Source organism: Zerene cesonia, unplaced genomic scaffold (genome assembly GCF_012273895.1).
Source record: "Zerene cesonia ecotype Mississippi unplaced genomic scaffold, Zerene_cesonia_1.1 Zces_u006, whole genome shotgun sequence".
Taxonomy (NCBI): domain Eukaryota; kingdom Metazoa; phylum Arthropoda; class Insecta; order Lepidoptera; family Pieridae; genus Zerene; species Zerene cesonia.
The window spans coordinates 1372778-1394279 of record NW_024045136.1 but is presented as its reverse complement, the minus strand read 5'-3'; the positions used below and the strand labels follow the sequence as shown (position 1 = coordinate 1394279).

General features: G+C 35.1%; 2 protein-coding genes across 2 annotated transcripts in view; both read left to right on the top strand.

The window, feature by feature from the left end:
• LOC119838892 (exportin-7) overlaps positions 1–1700 on the top strand; it is a 30134-nt gene extending 28434 nt beyond the window's left edge. Inside the window, exon 25 of the mRNA XM_038365036.1 lies at positions 792–1700. Coding sequence (XP_038220964.1) covers positions 792–888 — 97 coding nt within the window. The 3' untranslated portion in view covers positions 889–1700. The remainder of the gene's footprint in view (positions 1–791) is intronic.
• An 11222-nt stretch (positions 1701–12922) lies between these two features.
• Positions 12923–20901, top strand: LOC119838891 (cell death specification protein 2-like). Its single transcript, XM_038365035.1, has 4 exons — positions 12923–13034; positions 19486–19578; positions 20219–20400; positions 20758–20901. Exons 1-4 carry the CDS (start codon positions 12923–12925, stop codon positions 20899–20901), a joined length of 531 nt encoding a protein of 176 aa, XP_038220963.1.
• Positions 20902–21502: the final 601 nt, after the last annotated feature.

Sequence of the window (21502 nt, the reverse complement as noted above, 5' to 3'; positions counted from 1 at the left end):
CGCGCACTGCTTCGACCAGCTGATGGCCGGCGTCGAGAGGAACCTGCTCACGAAGAACCGGGACAGGTGTGTTGGGAAATGGGGGGAGGATAGGTAGCTAGGAGGGAGATAGGAATAAATTTGTATGTGGGAGTCGAGCTTAGTATATGGGGAGACAGCAAGCTAGAAGGGAGATAGAAATAGATTTGTATATGGGAATCCAGTATAGCAGATGGAGAGATAGGAAACTAGGAGGGAGATAGAGATAGATTTGTATGTGGGAGTCGAGCATGGTAAAAGGGGAGATAGGAAACTAGGAGGGAGATAGAGATAGATTTGTATGTGGGAGTCGAGCATGGTAAAAGGGGAGATAGGAAACTAGGAGGGACATAGAAATAGATTTGTATGTGGGAGTCGAGCATGGTAGAAGGGGAGATAGGAAGCTAGAAGGGAGATAGAGATAGATTTGTACGTGGGAATCGAGCATGGTAGATGTTTTGCCATACCGTAGTAACGGCTAGCCTCTCTGGCATTCGTGCTCCCCCCCTTAGCTTTAGCAATCGTATTTCTTCTACTCTTTCGTCTTTATGTAGGTACATAAAGACGAAAGGAACACCCCCATTCTCTATTCTTTCAAAATCTCTCATTTATAAAGCATTCCAATGCTATAAAACTAAAAATTTAAATTAACAAACAATATGATTGTATTTTAATTTGTTCCCACATAAATATCTATCACGTATTCTTGTCGGCGCATGCGCAGTTGGTTAAAAAGTACAGATAATTATTAAAATGTATGTGTCTGTTTACAGATTCACACAAAACCTGTCCATGTTCAGGCGCGACATCAACGACCTACTGAAGGGAACGAGTATGGGATCGTCCGTTAATGACATGATGACGTCATAGGCACAAACGTGATATGTGGGATTGTATGGGATTCGTGTCGGAATGTGTGGGATTCGTGTCGGAATGTGTGGGATTCGTGTCGGATTGTATGGGATTCGTGTCGAAATGTGTGGGAATCGTGTCGGAATGTATAGGATTCAAGTCGGAATGTGAGGGAATCGAGTGGGATTGTATGGGATTCGTGTCGGGAGTGTGTGGGATTGCGTGGTCGAGTTTTGTGTGATGTCAGATTGTATCGGAGAGTATGTTATGCGTTAGGTGTGTGTGTGGACGTTGGGACTGCAAATTTGCGGATCGACTTATTGTGATAATAAATGTTTCTATGTTTGTCCATCAATAAAACGCCTATTTTATATCATTTCTTGTATACAATATGTTGTTAAAACAGATGACACTTATACACTTCACACTAATATTATAAACGTGAAAGTTTGCTTGTTCGGCAGTTTGTCCGTCAATCGCGATGAAACTACCTAATGGATTTTGATGAGATTTGTAATACAGACTGGGCATCAGCCGACGTGGGTGATCGGATACTTTTTACCCCGATTAAACGCTGTCATGGGATAAAACGGGAATCTTAACATCCGGGCGGAGCCGGGACGAGAGGCTCGTAATTAATATTTTTAATTTTATAATCATCAGTCATATATTATCTCTTTCTCTTACGTCTCGTCTCGTGTAACATTGACTCAAATTAATTCATGTCCATATTTTACAAGTGAAAAGTCCGCAGACGGAAGAATGCTGAGACACGTATTTAACCATACTATCTTATATCGCATTAAAGTTGGTCTATCAAATTTTGTAAATCGCATTAATATTACGAGGACACCGCAATAAAATCGTTTAATTATACATTGCTATTATGGAACGACTGAAAATGATGCATTTTAATGCTTGTCATAGTTGTCATAAACCCCACTCATAGAGCTAGAGAAAGCCAAGGACGATACAAAATGGCCGGTATTAAAAATTTTAAAGAGATCTCGCAGTTTCGGATGTATGAACGGACGAACATTTGCAATAACAACCAGCGCGGTGTATGAATCAGTGTGTTTTGATTTAAGATTGAACCAAGTGCTTTATATTTTATATAACTTCGCTCGCACTGTGGTGGGAAAGGAGTCCTAAATCCGATTACCAGTATTACAATCCCGTATAAATCCCATTTCAATCCCTTTACATATAGTACTCCTCTTTACTCCCTCACCCATAATCTTTCCTTCCTATATTGTTATTGAATAAAAAAATACATACGTCATAAGAATGAGATAGCATGCTACCAAAAAACACGAGTGCGAGTGAGACGGCGCGATTTTTTGAATTTGTTCCGTATAATAGCATACTTTCAAACACAAGTGCAAAAGAGACGGTATGCTTATTACGAATTTATTCTATGTAGTGTTTATCCCGCAAGTGCAAAAGAGACGGCATGCTTTTTTTTTTCCAAACCTAATCGCGGGCTAAGCCATTCTTTACATAGAATAGAACATCGTTTCGTTAAGTTGATAATTATAAGCGATGTATAGTTTTGTATGGAGTTTATTAAAAGGTATATTCAAAGAGCAATAATTTTGATGACCTTTGAATATTTTTTTACAGTCGAGCGATATACAATTGAAATACACGTTGGGACGAAAGCGTTTATACCTAGATGGCCTAGGTTCGATCCCTAACCAATAAAAGTCGGTCTCGCACAAAGGCTGATCACCTACAGATCTATATATACATGTATAATGCATCCGCCCCATACCCCACGTTGGGACAAGGGTCTCTATAGAATATGAAACTAAAAATCCGATTCCACACGATTTCGCATCAGGTCTAGTGGTTTTGAAAAAAGAAACGGAATTCCACATTCCAATTGGATGAGCTAGATTTAATAATTTTGCTGAAAAAGATATTGTTTCGTGATAGCAACACTGAGAGAAGTATTAAACGCTAATAAAAAGGTTGTATCGTGTTGTGGCACGGTCCTCCAATTTGCATGACGCGATTGGCTTGATCCAATTTTAGTTTTTTGAAGTGAAACTTCTTTAGAATCGTTGTGATTTCAAACCTGATGCAACGGAAAAACGACAGGTAAGAGACACAAATACAAAAATGTGTAGAATGAAGCCGGCAAAGAATGAGACGGAAATATACATACTATTTTATATTTTATATATATTCATCTCATTCTTTTGTCAATTTACTGAAGTTTCACTTCTATCGTGTGTGAATCACACACACACTTTTTTTTTGTAAAATTGTCAATGTATTTTAACTTTTTATTATAATGAGGTTTTATATTGTTTAAAGGTGGAAATATGTATTAAAATTAACTACGATAATAAAGAATTATGCATGTCATGTTAATTAATTAAACTATTTTGATTGTTTTATTGAAAATACGATAAGTATAACTTAAAAGAACCGGCTTGGATGAAAACTAAGTTTGGTATATAAATATGTCAAAACTAATATGTAATATTTGATAAAAAATACAGAACTATCGTGAAATTAAAACAAATGAACCATTTATTTCATCACTCATGCAACCCGTCATGCAAATTGGAGGTGAATCCTGTGGATCCAGCATAAGTAAATATGACCAGGAAATAATGTTGAAAGAGTATATAGGGGCATTATAAATAGAGCAGACAAGAGATGCGGTTGCCCATGAAAGGACACGAGAAAGAGACAGAAAATCGTGGTACTCTCTGTCTCTATTGATATAACTAAACGTGGAATCGTTTTATGATTTCGTTTCTTGATGTGCAAGAGAGAAAGGTGGGGTACCGCGATCTTCTCTCTCTTTCTAACTGGGGATAATTCTGTTGTATCTATGATACCTCTATGGTTTATTGTATCGAATGATGTTCATAGACACGTAATGTTAGTGAATTTTGTTTTCCATACTTGTAGCTATGTTCGGAACGAGTGATGTGTAAATATTTAAATAAATTGTGATTTTTACATATGTTTTGTTTTATTTATTTTTGAATTATATCGTTCACGATGTCACATAATGTGTTACCCTACAAACAATTGTCATTCATTGCTAGTCCCATCAGAAACGTTGTAGCCTTTCCAAATTAGATGAAATGTTGCTCTGTTGTTTCCTACAACAAAGTTATGTTATGAAAAATCAAAAACCTATTTAAATATGCGCAACGGTTCCTATGTTCTCCTGGACAAACCAACAAAAAATTGATTGACTGTTGATATTTTTATAAACATTTAAAATATTTAAATAACACAGTGAATATCATTGAAGATATTAAAGATAAAAAAAGATATAATAAAAATTATAATGGAAGGAGTTATAGAACAACCGTTATAGAGTTAAAAAAAAAAAAATGTGTCTGTTTGTTAGTCTATTTGTTTGTACACGCTTAACTCCGGAACTACAGGACGGATTTAAAGAGATTTATGTTTGTGTGATATAGGTATCAAGTCTATATAGGCTGTAATTTATATTTCTTTTTTTGGAAACTGGAACACCCGATGCAACGAAAATATATAAGAACGAAGAGATATAAGAATTGTGTTAACAAAAATTTTACACGTAATAAGCATTTTCTGCTGAGTGTACAAATTTGAAGATGATTCTAAGATCTTAGCTACACAATAACATAAATAGAAATGATGTCTTATAAATGAGAATTTTTTTTTATTATTAGGAGTCACGGGTGGTCGAGAGGCTAGGCGTTGCTACGGCTTGGCAAAAAACGCGGGTTCTTATCTCGCCTCGTGATCAAATTTTGCTATTCTTTCAAAATTTCTCATTTATAAAGCACTGGCTGCGCCCCGCGGTTTCACCCGCGTAAGTCCGTATCCCGTAGGAAAATCGGGATAAAAAGTTGCCTATATGTTATACCAGTTGTCCAGCTGTCTACGTACCAAATTTTATTGCAATCGGTTCTGTAGTTTTTGCGGGAAAGAGCAACAAACACACACACATCCTTACAGACTTTCGCATTTGTAATATTATATATATACTAGTTTTTTTAATAAAAGTTGTTCAGGATGATGGGTATTTTCTATCGACTAATAAGAATGGAGATCTGGAACGTTTTATGTTAAAGTCAATGATATCTGCCGAAACACCGTAAACCTAGTGTAGTATTATGTTATCTGTGCCTTAAATCTAATTTAATTGAAAGTCTTTTTTTATGCGAGCAACTGAGCTGGTGGTTAGTCTGATGGTAAGCGATCACCACCGCCCATGAACATTCGCAAAGGTAGTGCGTCTGCGAATGTCTGCTTTTATGGGGCAAGGGAAAAGGAAAGGATTAACGACTGGAAAGAAGGAATGGACTGGGACGGGTGAGGAAAAGGAAACGGGCCTCCGCCTCTCCCGTACGAAACACAGAGGCATGGCACTATTTCACGCCGGCTAGGAAATTTCCCGGTGCGAGCTGGCCCAATTCGTGCCGAAGCGTTCTCGACTCCCACAATAAATCCTCTAGTTTGTTCACGTTCAAAGTCGCGAGCACCAGCTAGTCTACACTAATATTATACACATAGTGTATATGTATATAATACATCCGTGGTACACAGCGAGGCCGAAATAAAATTATAAATATCCTACAAAATATTAACATGAGTAAAATACCCTTTTTATGATATACGAGTCAATATAATCAAAAATTTTTTGGAGAGACAGAAAGACGCACGCGCACATTTGTGCGATCTACGGCCGGCACTGTTTGCACACAGCTACACGCACACACGCGTACACATAAGTGAAGTCCCGTGTCCCCTAGTGGGGTATGGGGCAGATGATGTACATCCGTTTCACTGATCGATTTTCTATAGGGACAAGTAGGTGATCAGCCTTCTGTGTCATGCCAGACCGAGACATTATTTTTTGTGCGTCCCCACCGGGAATCGAACCCAGGACCCCTCGGTTCTACGCTCACGCGTTAACCACTGTACCAAGGAGGCGGTCACGCGTACACATCCCAATACAATTTTATCAAATTTGGAGCTACAGAAATAATATCATGTATGTGTTGCGACTCTGTTGCTTTGACCATAACGTTGTTTCGTTAAATGAGTTCTTGCGCTCTTCAAGCGTAAGATATGCATTCAAATCTAGTGCACATGGATAGTAGCATACCTCTCGTAAATGGCAACACCGAATTTTATTAAATTTAATGTTTATTAAACATAGTATAAAACAAAGTATCTATCTCTGTCCCTAATTACTCTCTTCTTTTTGTTATTTTCTTGTCCCTAAATACGCAACGGATTTTGATTTATTATTTATGAGGTTGATCTATAACAACATATATTAAACTATTCCGAATTTAACGCGTAGCCGCGGGCAAAAACTGATATTATATATGTGTACTAGTATACCCGGCCACGCGATACTATGGCTGAGTAATAATTAAAATTAAGATTATAAATTATTGGGATAATTAATCGGAATAAAAACTATCCTATATTAAATTGGACCAAATTACACATATAATGCCAAATTTCATCAAAATCGGTTGATTTGGTGAATAGTTCATTGTGAACATACATCATGACACTGGATTTTTATATATTAAGAAGGAAGGTCCGAGAAAGGGTCGATAATTGTTTTATAGACCCGTAAGTGGCAAGGATAAAGCAGAACGTTCAGTCAGCTAGTATTAATATGAATACAAAATACCATGTTATAATAACCTCTACATCATTTAACCCCAAGCCTGTGCTAATACCGAAGTGAACAATTACCGTCACGTATGGTACAAACGATGACGGTGGTTTATGTAAATCAAAGGATTAATTGTCGGCAACACCCGCGCGCTCTCACAGGGCTAGTACGACTTTCCGATCTTGAACGTTGCAATTTCGTGTGTAATAATGCTTAATTGTTTGTATTTGTGAGGCTTTCGCAGTTTGACAAGGCGTGTTGTTTTGTGGAATTTATTGTTTGTAGTGTAACTACATTTATGGGGTGTGATCAGACGGATCGAAAGAATATTTTCTGCAAATAAATTTTGAGTCTAATTCTCGTCTACGTATGGAACAATCACACGCGAGTCAATAGTTAAGTCTTGTTGACTAGCTGTTTGTCGGTTTAACCTAAAAAAATAAAGCAAATCCTACTATTCCTACCAATATTATAAATGCGAAAGTTTTAAGGATGTGTGTGTGTATGTTGCTCATTCACGCAAAAACTACTGAACCGCTTGCAATAAAATTTGGTACATGGATAGCAGGACAACTGGAATAACATATAGAGATATATTATAGTCTGGATTAGTGCAAAAGCTATTTTATACCCGGGTATCACGCAAGTGACGCAGCGGAAATGAAATCAAGAATAATCAGTATCAAGGCTAGAAATATTTTTTGAATATTTTCTATGATCAAAACACAATGACCGCGCTACAAAGCAAGTTCCTCTGTCATTAAACAGCTATTTGGAATAGAAAGCTCTTTAAATGGAAAACTGTGGAGTGACCTTACTTATAATTTTTATTTTTTAAAAATTTCATCTATATTTTACTAGCATTCCGCCCGCGACTTTGCTCGCGTAGTCACGGATAAGATAGACTCGGGGGGTTACCGACAAAGTTCCCGTTCCCGTTAGATTTCCGGGATAAAAACTATCCTATGTCCTTTCTCGGGTCTAAAACTATCTCTGTACCAAATTTCAACCTAATCGGTTTAGCCATTCTTGAGTTATAAATAGTGTAACTAACACGACTTTCTTTTATATATATATAGATAATGTTAACTATTGATTAATTATTCTTTTGGACGTGGAAGTCGGGCACGGCGATGGTTGGGCGCTGGTAGAGCATCAGGCGACCCACCAACTCCATTGCCGAGGTTGACATGAAAAAAAAATACATTGATCAAGGGGAACATAGGAGCTAAAAGCGTATTTTATAATTGCTGAAAGCATAATCCCTGATATTAAAAAAACAGTTATCACGATATTAAAAATTGGTATCGGTTCTTTAGTAATAATCACACAAACAAACGAACACTAATAACTTGTTATATGCATAAACCTAAATAAAAATAAATTACAAAAATACATCGAACATATTTTTTTTGAAAGAATAGAAAAAATTTGATCACGAGGCAGAATTCGAACCTGCGTATCTTGCCTAACCGTAGCAACGCCTAGCCTCTCGGCCACCCGTGATCCTGCCACAGTAATCGAATTTCTTCTACTCTTTCGGTTTCATGTGCCTAAGGGGCACCCCACGCCATCTATTGAGATGATTAAGAACCATCACAACCAATACGAAACATTATTTCAATGATTACAATATTGTATCGATGGAACGCGGCCTTTGTTAAATTTTTAGTTTTATAGCATTGAAATGCTTCATAAATGAGAAATTTTAAAAAATGAGAAAATAATATATTTTCTTGTGTTTGATTTTACGCAAGTATGATACATTTAGAAATTAAAAACTTTTTAACGGATTTTAAACGCGATTTATTCATTATATTAGGGGAGATTGATCGTCAGTCTCCCCGTGACCACGCTCGCTGTAAAGTGTTCGAAACGTCGGGTTTATAATATAATGAATAAATCGCGTTTAAAATCCATTAAAAAGTTTTTAATTTCTAAATACATCGAGCAATTCAACTTTTATAAAATTCTATTAAGTACAAACTTGAAATTTTGTTTATCAAGCAATTATATTGCAGACTAGCTTTCCGCCCGCGGCTTCGCTCGCCTCCGTATCGTTCTTACCTTTTAAACCTCCCCTGGACCATTCAGAATGCACCAAAACCTTGATATATAAGATTTACTAATTGTTTTTTATATATAAGATTTACTGTTTGTTGAACAAACTCATGTTTATTATCTGATAATTTTTTATCAGGGCCAGAGTTGTGATTGTATTTATAATAATTTGCTAGGATACCGTTACTATTTGGTCTAATTTAATTACCCATCTTATCGCATTTTTCATATATTTTTAAAAACCTCAAAAACTATTAATAACATATAGGCAAGCTATACAAAAATTTATCTGCTCTAAATATGAACATATTTTCCCTTGTACAAAATTTTTTATCATACTCTTCCTATTAATTGAAACGTAATAGATAGCCTTTCTTGATAAATGAAAAACTGAGACAATTACAAAAAAAAAAAACAAAAAAATAAAAAAAAAACTAAAAAAAATATACAGCGACTCCACTGCACTCCCGTTCCAAGTTACTATGTCGCTCATAACTCGTTCCGTTCGTCAATGTAAGCACCAATTATAACGCGCCATATAAATCTACCTGTACTATATGCGACATATATGTGTAGATTTATAATGTTACTACCTCTATGTAATCGTAATGAATTTGTATGGATGACTAGCTGCGCCCCGCGGTTTCACCCGCGTCAGTCCGTATCTCGTAGAAATATCGGGATAAAAAGTTGCCTATATGTTATTCCAGTTGTCCAGCTGGCTACGTACCAAATTTCATTGCAATCGGTTCAGTAGTTTTTGCGTGAAAGAGCAACAAACACACACACACCCTTACAAACTTTTGCATTTATAATATTAGTAGGATAACGTCGCGAAACGTCGGGTTAAATGATATAATGAATAAATCGTGTTTAAAATCCGTTTTAATTTCTATTGTTATTTATTACTGCTATTTCAACACTGACAAAAATTAAGAACATACGATAACATATATAACATAATCATAATGTTATCTTCTAATATATAAAATTCTCGTGTCACAGTTTTCGTTGCCATATTCCTCCGAAACGGCTTGACCGATTTTGATGAATTTTTTTGTACTTATCCGGAATCTATGAGAATCGGCCAACATCTATTTTTCATACCCCTAAATGATAAGAGTAAGGCAAAACAGCGTTAGCCGGGTCAGCTAGTATAACTATTTAAGGTAATATAAAACCATATTTTTTGTGTGTATATATATATATATATATATATATATATATATATATATATACACAAAAAATTGGTTTAATATATTTTATAGCTATTACTAGCTTCCGCCAGCGGCTTTGCCCGCTTGGAAATAGGACATTTTCAAATGATTTATTCTTGAAATAACTTATCCATTCCTGTTTCATGCCAAGGGAGCATTTGATCGGGATAAAATATCCTATCACCTAAGTCAGCTCATACCCTGTCTGTATACCAAATTTCATAAAAATCCGTTCAGTAGTTTCGGCATGATTGACGGACAAACATCCAAACAAACAAACTTTCACATTTATAATGTTAGTGTTAGAGTGTGAAAGGTGATTCAACATTAAGAGAGATATAGAAAACTTCTAAATTAAAAAAATATGTTTTCCTTTACCTGAAAACTACACATAAACATACATAAAACATACATCTACAATTCAGTCGATAAACGATAATAACAGAGCGTTAATTATCTAAAACTCATTATTAATTCATACTGTTACCGCGCGTGTCATAAGGCCCAGGAAAATGGTGGGCGGGCGGCATGGACCAATCATAGAGCTCGAAATTACCTAACAATTATCAAACGACCAATCAGACGCCGTGAAAATTACATTAGTTTTCCGGCTAATGTAACTACTAGTTAGTCAAAGAAACGGTACGCGATGTTTTGAACGTGGAACCTCCGTGATTCGCGGCTTTTTTGTGTAGATAAAAAAAAAGAATAAAAATAGCTCTGTATGTGTTAAAAGTGGATTAATTAATATTAATAATACTTATGACGAATTTAGAATCTGTTGCGTTTCTACGTTGTACTTTATAAAAACCATAGAGTTATATACCATATATATCCGGATAACCATAGAGGTATATGCCGTTTAACTTTGAATAACAGATAACAAAAATTTTAAATTAAATAGACAATAATATTTATTTCGATTAAAACACACAAAACGCTTGGTATGGTTTCTCGTTTCGAAAAAATAATTTAACATACTCCATACCTTTATAAAGTATTTCGAAACCTAACCATTGGAATTAAGCGGAACATTGGAACATCCTATTAATATTATAAATGCGAAAGTTTGTAAGGATGTGTGACTGTTTGTTGCTCTTTCACGAAAAAATTCCTGAACCGATTGTTATGAAATTTGGTACATAGATGGACATCTGAAATAACATATAGGCAACTTTTTATCCTGATATTCCTACGGGACACGGACTTACGCGGGTGAAACCGCGGGGCGCAGCTAGTATTATATAAACTAGCAATAATTCGCGGCGTTACTCGCGTGGTACCCGGGTTAAAAGTAACGTATCTGCTAATCCAAACTATAATTTATCTCTGTACCAAATTTCAAACAGATACGATTAGTTGTTTTAGCGTGTGAGAGTATATACATCCGTCCATTCATACTTCCAGATTTTCGCGTTGACAATATAAGTAGAAATTTATTTAAAAACCTATCAAACTAAAGTATATTTAATTTTGTATACAAACACAGAATGATACAATAATAGCTAACTGTGTACCAAAAGATAAATCAAAATTACTAATTTAATAAATCTGAATAAGTATAATAGAGAGAGAGAGAGAGTATATGGAATATGGCCTACAGGCTTCGCAAGAAAATAAATAAAAACGAATGCAATAATTTTAAAAAAAAATGAAACCTTCAATTTGTCAGAACTAGACTCTTTTTTTTCTTCCATTATGGCAATAAGTTTCAACTATTTGCCAGTGTCAAGTTAACTAGACTTAATTTAAATAGGACAATATGGAAGACAAATTTAAAAAAAAAAGGTGTGTGTGCGATTCACACACGATAGAAGTGAAACTTGAGTAAATCGACAAAACAATGAGATGAATATATATAAAATGTAAAATAGTTTGTATATTTCTGTATCATTCTTTGCCGGCTTGATTCTACACATTTTTGTATTTGTGTCTCTTACCTGTGGTTTTTTCCGTTGCATCAGGTTTGAAATCACAACGATTCTAAAGAAGTTTCACTTCAAAAAAAAAAAATTTAAAATCATTATTAAAAAAAGTGCAATGGAATTGTGATCAAAATTCTTTTTTGAAGGCTGTAAAGAAATATGTTTCAAATGCAGACGATATTTAAATGACACGAGAATTTAAATAAAAGTGTGTCAATAACTATACTTATAGAAATAAATGTAATTTTTATCTACTTATATTCTATACCAATTCATATAATACAGCTGAAGAGTTTGTGTGTGTATGTTTTTTTTACTTGTTTGAATGATTTAATCTCAGAGAGTACTGGACGAATTCAAAAATTTAATCACCGTTGTACCATTAAATAGACTATAGATAAATAGAATAGACTATACGTGTAGGTACTACAGCTAAAACAAGGCCGGACCGCTAGTTAATATAATTGAGGAACATAATACATTCTATAATTGTCTTATTTAGCCTTAAAATCTTATTAACACGAGACCATTTTCAGCGGTCGTTTTATTTGGGTTAGCTACCCGATAAATAGGTATTTATCGATTGTAGTGATTCTTTTTGTGTGTCATAGACAATTGACATTTTTGTATTGAAATTTTAAGATGTTCTATTATTTAAAACAGAACTGTTTTAAAAATAACAATATATATCTTCTATTTATCTTTTGGATTTAGAAATTAATATTTCATTCTAAACTATCGTAAGTCGGAAAATGAGCTTTCCTTTGCCATTTTAGTTAAAAAAATGCTCTAATTGCTAACATCATTGTAAATGTCATAGTAATAGAGACTTCGAACTTTTTTTTTGCATCTGTCAAATTTAAGCACATGCAAGTTATGACATTACATACATGACGTCATCACGTATATTTCGTTTTATTTATTAATGACAAAATTATTTATTTTCTGTGGTCACAATGGCAAAATAAATAAACGTTTTATTTTGTTACATGATCCTATGAAAAATGAAATGCCGTCGATTGTAGCAATTTTGTCCTATTTTAGTATCTGGATTGAAACGTCGGTGACTTTATTTGTAGAAAACATCTATTCCTATTCCGACCCCACAGTTTTCCAGATTTAAACGAAAAAAAAAATGAAAAACAATTAAATATACGCTGAAAATATATAAAAACAAATAAAATCCAGTGACAATGGACCAGACCCCCGCCTACGATCTGGACCCGATGTGTAGCTCCCAACACACTAGCGCTATCGCGGCGCTACGCCTGCTACGGAGCTACAACCACTTCGTAGTACCCCCTGGTAAGTTACCCGAGCGTACAAGAGTGTGTAATACTTTATAGTTTATCCTTATCTTTACAAAATATTCATTATATTATAATAATACATTTTTATTTGTGATTGATTTTACGCGAGCATTATACATTTAGTAATAATAGATTTTTTAACGGATTTTAATCACGATTTATTGTGTATACTATTTAACCCGACGTTTCGAACAGCGAACGTCGTAACGCCATAGTAAATAAATCGCGTTATATTCCGAGAAAAAGTATTTATTTTTTAATATTTAACAATTTAATCAAAAAGCAGTGGTGGCTGTGGCAGGTGGTGATAACCTCTTTAATTGTTTTTTGTGTATTTATTGCGCTGTTTTCATTGTTGTATTGCATTTTTTTTTTAATTTTATTGTTTTGTTTTAATTTTGTGGAGTCAAATGTTTCTTTCTTTTCAAATTAAATAATTAGCTACAAATACTCTTATGATAAAAAGTAATGTAGTTTAAAAAAGACATGCTAATATAACATAATATACATATTAACTACGTTTTATGAATTGATTATACATTGGAACTGCTGCGGTAAGACAAACGTCGGAGGGAATCCTATATTTTAAACTATGTTTCAAGCTACGCTCCGCGGTTTCACCCGCGCTAGTCTGTATGCCGTAGGAATATCGTGATAAATATTGCCTATGTGTTATTCCAGTTGTCCACCTATCTACATACCAAAATTCAAAGTTAGTCTCGCATGCTGAGGATGCCGTATTTATATAATTATGTTTCTTAATTCCATACTACACGGATACCCCCAGAAGGAAAGCACCCGGACTTTTGAAAAGCGTACGTGGGGACACAGATCCAACACGCAGAGGCCATTTTGAGAATTTGAAGAGTTGTGTGTGTTGTTATTATTATAATTATAGTATATATTTATAATATCCATGTTTGATTTTTTCACAACTAAAAACGTAAAAAAAAATTAAGTATTTTGTACAAATCTATACTGGTATTTTCTTGTGCTTAGTTTTATTATACAATTAGAAATTAAAAACTTTTTAACGGATTTTAAACGCGATTTATTCATTATATTATTAACCCGACGTTTCGAACACTTTACAGCGAGCGTGGTCACGGGGAGACGTCGGGTTAATAATATAATGAAAAAATCGCGTTTAAAATCCGTTAAAAATCTTTAATTTCTAAATCTATACTGATCAAGTACTGAAAGATGGGCAAGCAAATATAATTCCGCATAGAGTTTTGTTATCTGTGGTTTATGTTTATCTATACTAATATTATAAAGTTGAAGAGTTTGTTTGTGTGTTTGTTTGAACGCACTAAAATACAGTTCATTTAAATGCAAAAGTTCATTAAAATATAGTTTGAACACAGTAATCCTGAGATTAGTACTTAATCAGTATAGCTATTATTAGGCTATTTATACAAAATACTTAAATTTTGCCGCTTTTAGTTGTAAAAAAAATTAAACATAAGTATTATAATGATAACAACACACACAACACTTTAAATATCTCAAAAGGGCCTCTGCGTATATATATACGAATGTGTTTTAAAGTTGTACAATTTTCACATTTTACCATTTCGTCTTGTTATAATTTTTATCTCTATATAAAAATCGCGTGTCACAATGTTAGTTACCATACTCCTCCGAAACGACTGGATCGATTCTCGTGAAATTTTGTGTGCAGTTAGGTTTGAGAATCGGCCAACATCTATTTTTCATACCTATTTGTTGAGAGAAAGCAGAACAGCGTTTGCCGGGTCAACTACAATATATATAAATATCCTTTGTGATAATGAAATGTGAAAATACTAGTGTGAACGCAAAACACATAACCCACCTCTTATAAAGTCGGGTAAACAAAGTGTTAAACAACTCATTTCCTTAGTTCAAATGTTACCAACATTACACCTACAGGTGTGCGCTCCCACGGCCTAACGATCATATTGTCATAACGCAATGGGGTAACACTGCTGGTTTATTTGCCTGTTTGTATTTTGATCATTTATTATTCACTTATTAGCCTCATGGGTTATTCTACCTAGATTGAATCTATCTACCGGCTAAGAAAGGAGAAAACAAAGTAAAAAAGTATCCTATGGCATTCTAGAATAGCGTAGTCATTAGAGAGGGTTGTCAAGAACAGTTTCCGAAGGTTACCTATCTTCGCCTGCCAACATACAAAGTAACCCTCAATAACATGATTTTATGATGGAATCAACTTTATTGTCTCACTTACTCTTATATATACGGATACTATTTCACCCTGGCGATCCTGATAAATAATAATAAAATAGAATAAGAAATTATTGTATTTTCACCGATCGTTGATAAATGCATAAAGTTTGAGTTAATTATTATTAAACCTATCCGTTTCAAGTGTGTGAAAATGGAGTCTAAAGTCATTTACATAAAAAGTAAAAAAATAAATTACGAACTATTTATCCTATTGAATATACACAAAACAGACAATAATCGGACAAACGGGTTGATTACACAGTTTATAAAAGCCTGATTACAAAAATTTTAATGAAAGCATTCCGTTTTGGTAATAGGTATATATTTAAGATTCAGTAGGTTATATCCGTAATTGCCTATTCAAAATCTGGAACCTAAGAAGTTAGTTTGGTTATTGTAGCGTCTATCTGCCTTGATGCAGTTATTTTTTCGGTTACTTTGTGTTTGTTTGGCATTACGTTGCAACGAAGTGGTTTTGTGATATGATTTTGTGTCTGGAGATAGTTAGTAGGCGAAAGAATGCCATAGATATTTTATATATATTACACCTCATTCCCATGTGAATTACCTATAAGCACACGGATCAGATTTAATAAGTTTTTATTCAAGTCAATGTCGGTAAAAGCTGGTGGGTCGCCTGATGTGAAAGCGCTTACCGCCCATGAATAGATAGCCCATATTTGCAGAGGTTTTTGGAACACCATTACCATACGACAGTCAATTTGTTGAGGCGTATGCCGGATTGCCGACTTAAAATGGTATACTCGTATGTCCTAATATTATATAGCTGAAGAGCTTTTTTTGCTGTGTTGAACGCGCTTATCTCAGAAACTACTGCTCTGATTTGAAAAATTCTTCCACTTAGATAGCCCATTTATTGAAGAAAGTTATAAGACTAGATAACTACTACGGGCGAAGCCGGAGCGGCCCGCTAGTATATATAGCTGAAGAGTTTGTTTGTTATGTTGAACGCGCTTATCTCATAACTTACTGGTCCGATTTGATAAATTCTTTCACTGTTGGACAGCCCGTTTATCGAGTAATGCAGGCTGTATATGCTAGTCTAATATATAAACTTCTCGTGTCACAGTTTTCGTTGCCATACTCCGAAACGGCTTGACCGATTCTTATGAAATTTTGTGTGCATATCGGGTATGTTTGAAAATCGGCTAACATCAATTTTTCATACCTCTAAATGATCAGAGTAAGGCAGAACAGCGTTTGCCGGGTGCAGCTAGTAGGATATAAAAATGGATTGACGTGGGTAACAAACGAGAGGACTGGGATGGGTAAGGAAAAGGATACGGGATAGTATAGAGAGAAATATTCATCCATGATCCATCCATCACAAACTTACGTATCTCGTAAAATAGAATCCTAGACGACCCTTAATGTTAAAATTTAGTACATTTATACTAAATCATTTCTACAATATTTACCGAAACCATTAAATGAAGAGGGACGGGTACGGTGTAGTGCTTATTATTGATAGCAATTAACTGTAACATCAGTGCTGGCAGGTGCAGTCTCCCCTACGCAATCGTAGCGTCAGCAAAATAAAAAAAGGACAACACAGCGTTTAATTAATTCTAGAATTTTTTTTATGTCATAGCGGGCCAATGAACTTGTGGTTCGCCTGGTGGTAAGCGATCACCACCGCCCATGAACATAGTGTAGTGTGGTAGTGCTTTTAAGGAGTACGGGATAAGGAGAGGATTGATGACTGGAAATAAGGAATGAACTGGAAAGGGTGACAAAAGGAAACGGGCCTCCGGCTCCCCCACTCACCGTACGAAACACAATAGCATACTATTATTTCACGCCGGTTTTCTGTGGGGGTGTGGTACTTCCCCGGTGCGAGCTGGCCCAATTCGTGCCGAAGTATGCTCGACTTCCACAACAGTATATAGTTATGTTTTGTCCGGGTTACATTGCGAACTGAAGATTTTAAAAGTAAATATGAATGCTGTTTTTCTTGTCACTAAGATTGATAACATGGTACTGTAGATCAGATCTTATTTCTTATACTCTCCCATACACAGAACTAAATCTTATTATTTCATGGAATAATATACATAATCTATTGAATCGTTGTTTAAAAAGTATGCTTATACATTCACACGTAAGCAGAGTTTTGCTTCGGACAATATTTGAGCGTGATTGCGCGTAATTTTAACACGATAATGAATGTAGTAGTGAATTTACAGGCTTCATACTACATATATATTTTCTTAAATTTCGTTTTTATGCTGACTGTACATAATAAATTATTCATACAGGTGACGACCGCCTGATCGCCGACACGAGCGACCCCTTACGATAGCTAATCGTTTCAAAACATTATTTGCTTAATATAAATACTATTTTGTTTTGAAATTATTCTGATTTATTGTCAGGCTCGAGATGACTATCGCGGATGTGAAAAATGATACAGAATAAATAGACTTGTCGATTAGGAATGCCGAATAGTTAGTGCGTTTGAAGATATAAATCACTATAAAGTGTAAAACAAAGTCGCGCTCCGCGGTCTGTGTATGTCTTTAAAATTACGCCACGGTTTTTTTGACGTGACAACGTCTTAAATTAGGTTGCGGCTCGGAGGCACTTATGAAAAAGTGTAACGCCCGGTAACGTTACGATGAGTCACCGAACTATGATCGGTCCGCCGCGCGCGCAGCACTACAGAATTAGGCGCATTGAATCGGCGCGTGCTTTTGTCTCTGTCTCTGTCTTTTTAGTAAACAAATAATATTTTCTATAGTTAAAATTTGTGCAATTCTTATTTTTATTCAATTCCTTGTTCCTATTGTGCAATTTAATGATATTCATATCAATAAATATTCTACCGAGAAAAAGGCGTTGTCACGTAAAATCTTCGCCCGTAAAACCGACTTTACAGGCAATCATTTTTTTTAATAGATTGATGATTCAAGAGGAACGTTTCTGGAATAAAATGGAAAAAAGATGGGGTAGGAACAGGGTTTTACTCCGAATTTAACGCGTGCGAAGTCGCGGGCAAATCCTAGTAATTATTATAACAGTTTCATTCGTTAAGGGTTTTTGTTGACATCAATGGCCGCGCCCCGCGGTTTCATCCGCGTAAGTCCGTATCCCGTAGGAATCTCGGTAAGTTGCCTATATGTTATTCCAGTTGTCCAGCTGTCTACGTATCAAATTTCATTGCAATCGGTTCAGTAGTTTTTGCGTGAAAGAGTAACAAACACACACATCCTTACAAACTTTCGCATTTATAATATTAGTAGGATTAGAAGGATAGGATTTGATATATGAGTGAAGCAAATAGATCATTATTGAAATGCAAAATGTATATCCTAGTAAATAGTTTTTTTTTTTAATATCATTAACACGAATATGATACATAGAGGTCACTATTTCCCATTATTAGTTGAATCGCATAATACACCGCGCGTCTTAAACAGTCTTTCTTTAGTTGTCAATAATGTCAGTGTAGTTTTTTTTTACACGCTTTTTATTAGCTTCACCTGTATGTTTGTTTGTAACCGACTTCTTTGGGCGCGATTTTGACCCACTTTAAACGGCCAGATTTCGTTCAAACTTTGTAGATTTATTGAGGACCGATGACAATACACTAATTTGATAAAATTATTCCATTTTTCAATTTGCAAAATATGATTTTTGTTAAAGCGTGTTTTTTAGTTTTTTTAAACTATTATTTATTTTATTTATGTCATAGCGGGCAACTGAGCTGGTTCGCCTGAAGGTAAGCGATCACCACCGCCCGTGAACATTCGCAGAGTTAGTGACTATGCGAATACGCTCCGCTTTATAAGAGTAAAGGATAAGGAAAGGATTGACACAGGTATAAAAGAATGGACTGGGAAGGGTAAGGAAAAGGAAACGGGTCTCCATATTACGAAATATTTACGAAAACGTTATGTACTTTGAAATGAAATGAAATGAAATGAATTTATTTAGAAATTAAAAACTTTTTAACGGATTTTAAACGCGATTCATTCATTATATTACGTGTTCACGGGGAGACAATCTCCCCGTGAACACGCTCGCTGTAAAGTGTTCGAAACGTCGGATTAATAATATAATGAATAAATCGCGTTTAAAATCCGTTAAAAAGTTTTTAATTTCTAAATGTATAATACTCGCGTAAAATCAAACACAAGAAAATACTATGAATTTATTTGTTATTTTATAATATTCATATGTCCTTACAGATTCCCATCCGATGGTACCACTGCTCGCGGCGTTACCGTCACCGTCCTGCCTACCACAATACTGCCAGCACATCCTGCCGGTGAGACCACCACGTAAGTCACACGTGATGCTTCAGCAGTCTCCACATTTACATACAGTTACAAATATCGCTCGATTCTTCTTCCGACATTCGACGAGTCGTTTTTCACGAATTCCTCAAAAAATATTTACGATCCAAATACTTTATACAATGAAAAAGCATAGGGGAGCGAAATAGCGCGCATAAATACATGTACGATACAGCCTAGTGATAGACGGATGGATAGACAAACGGACAGAGAAGTCTTAGTAACCCTAAGAGGCGCCGAAAATTTCAGTAGCAGTAATACAGTATAGTTTTACCGGTTGGGTAAACTCTAAGAAGGTGCGCCGTAGCCCGTTTGTCGGTGAAAATCTACGCTACACCACTCTATTTGTTATGTATACCTTATTTCCAGTAGTTACCAAGTAATACAGTATAGTTTTACCGGTTGGGTAAACTCTAAGAAGGTGCGCCGTAGCCCGTATGTCCAGTCGGTGAAAATCTACGCTACACCACTCTATTTGTTATGTATACCTTATTTCCAGTAGTTACCAAGTAATACAGTATAGTTTTACCGGTTGGGTAAACTCTAAGAAGGTGCGCCGTATGTCCAGTCGGTAAAAATCTACGCTACACCACTCTATTTGTTATGTATACCTTATTTTCAGTAGTTACCAACACCCAAGTGCCGGTATGCGACAACGATCGTCGTAGAGGCGAGAAACGTCCCATACCAGCCGAATTGAAAGACGAAAAATATTTCGAGAGACGGCGTCGTAACAACCAGGCCGCTAAGAAGTCCAGAGACGCTAGGCGAATGCGTGAGGATCAGGTATCAGTTAAATCTAGATTTGTTTAACAAATAGGATATATGTATAGACAGAAGGCCTCCGAAAAAACGGTTTTAATCGACGAAGCTTTTTTGCTTTTGTTGCTTAAAATTATTTAGCACGATTACGGGGTTTTATAAAATTTATATTCACGTAAAGGAGTAATGATATTTTTAAAGTTTGTGCATCTTTATTATAATAATTGTTGTAATCAAACAGGCAGCTATAAAAGTTTTATATGAACAGGGCAATGCATAACTAGCTATACAACTTCGCTTTTCCACTTAAAAACCTTCTATTTTAAAACTTTATCTCCTGTGCTAAGATAATTTATTTTAATTCGTCAATATCTATAAAAAATAATTATATTTATTACACAGATTGCCTGGCGAGCGTGTCTATTAGAACAAGAAAATGCATCACTACGAGCACATATAACCGCTTTAAGACAAGAAGCGATGGCCTTACGCGCTTTATTAGCTGCAAGGGATGAAGCGCCCATGCCATCTTCCACTACGGATTAAAAAAAATAAGCGTCAAATAATTTACGCGCCATAATTCCTGTCAACATCTGCGTGTGATATATGAATAAATAGTTCATTGAAAAGTACCATTTTTAGGCCTTAGACTACTTTTCTCAGAGGAGATAAATCTAATAACCCTTTTGTAGTTTTTATCCGTTTTTCAAAGTAGAGGCCACGGGCCTGGAGTGGGGATCACCAATTTCTATTAACTCCCCATTTATTTCGAAATAATAATATTGCGTTCTCTGAGAAATGCTAACCAATAACATCATGTAACTTGAAGTGAATAAAATAATACTCTTTAGTCTTTAATCAATACAATTTATGAAATTAAAAAATAAATACAAGCTAAGTTAACCGTGTGATGCAGTTGCAACTTTCTAATTATGAAAAGTTTTTGTGTGAAAACATTACATACAAATATTTCCTCTTTATAATATAAGTGTAGATCTAGACATAAAAAAGAAACGTAATTACCAATGTATTATTTGATAATTATATATTACCACAGATAATATAATACTATACTATATTGTTTATGGTCATAAGCTTTATTATAAGTTTAGTGTACAATTAGTACCTATGAAGTATTTCAGCACAA

Excerpts from the sequence above, each read along its gene's own strand:
- LOC119838891 (XM_038365035.1), top strand. The coding sequence starts at position 12,923 with ATGGACCAGACCCCCGCCTACGATCTGGACCCGATGTGTAGCTCCCAA. Across the intron at positions 13,035-19,485 it reads CCACTTCGTAGTACCCCCTG|ATTCCCATCCGATGGTACCA; the intron begins GTAAGTTACCCG and ends ATGTCCTTACAG. Across the intron at positions 19,579-20,218 it reads CCTGCCGGTGAGACCACCAC|TTACCAACACCCAAGTGCCG; the intron begins GTAAGTCACACG and ends TATTTTCAGTAG.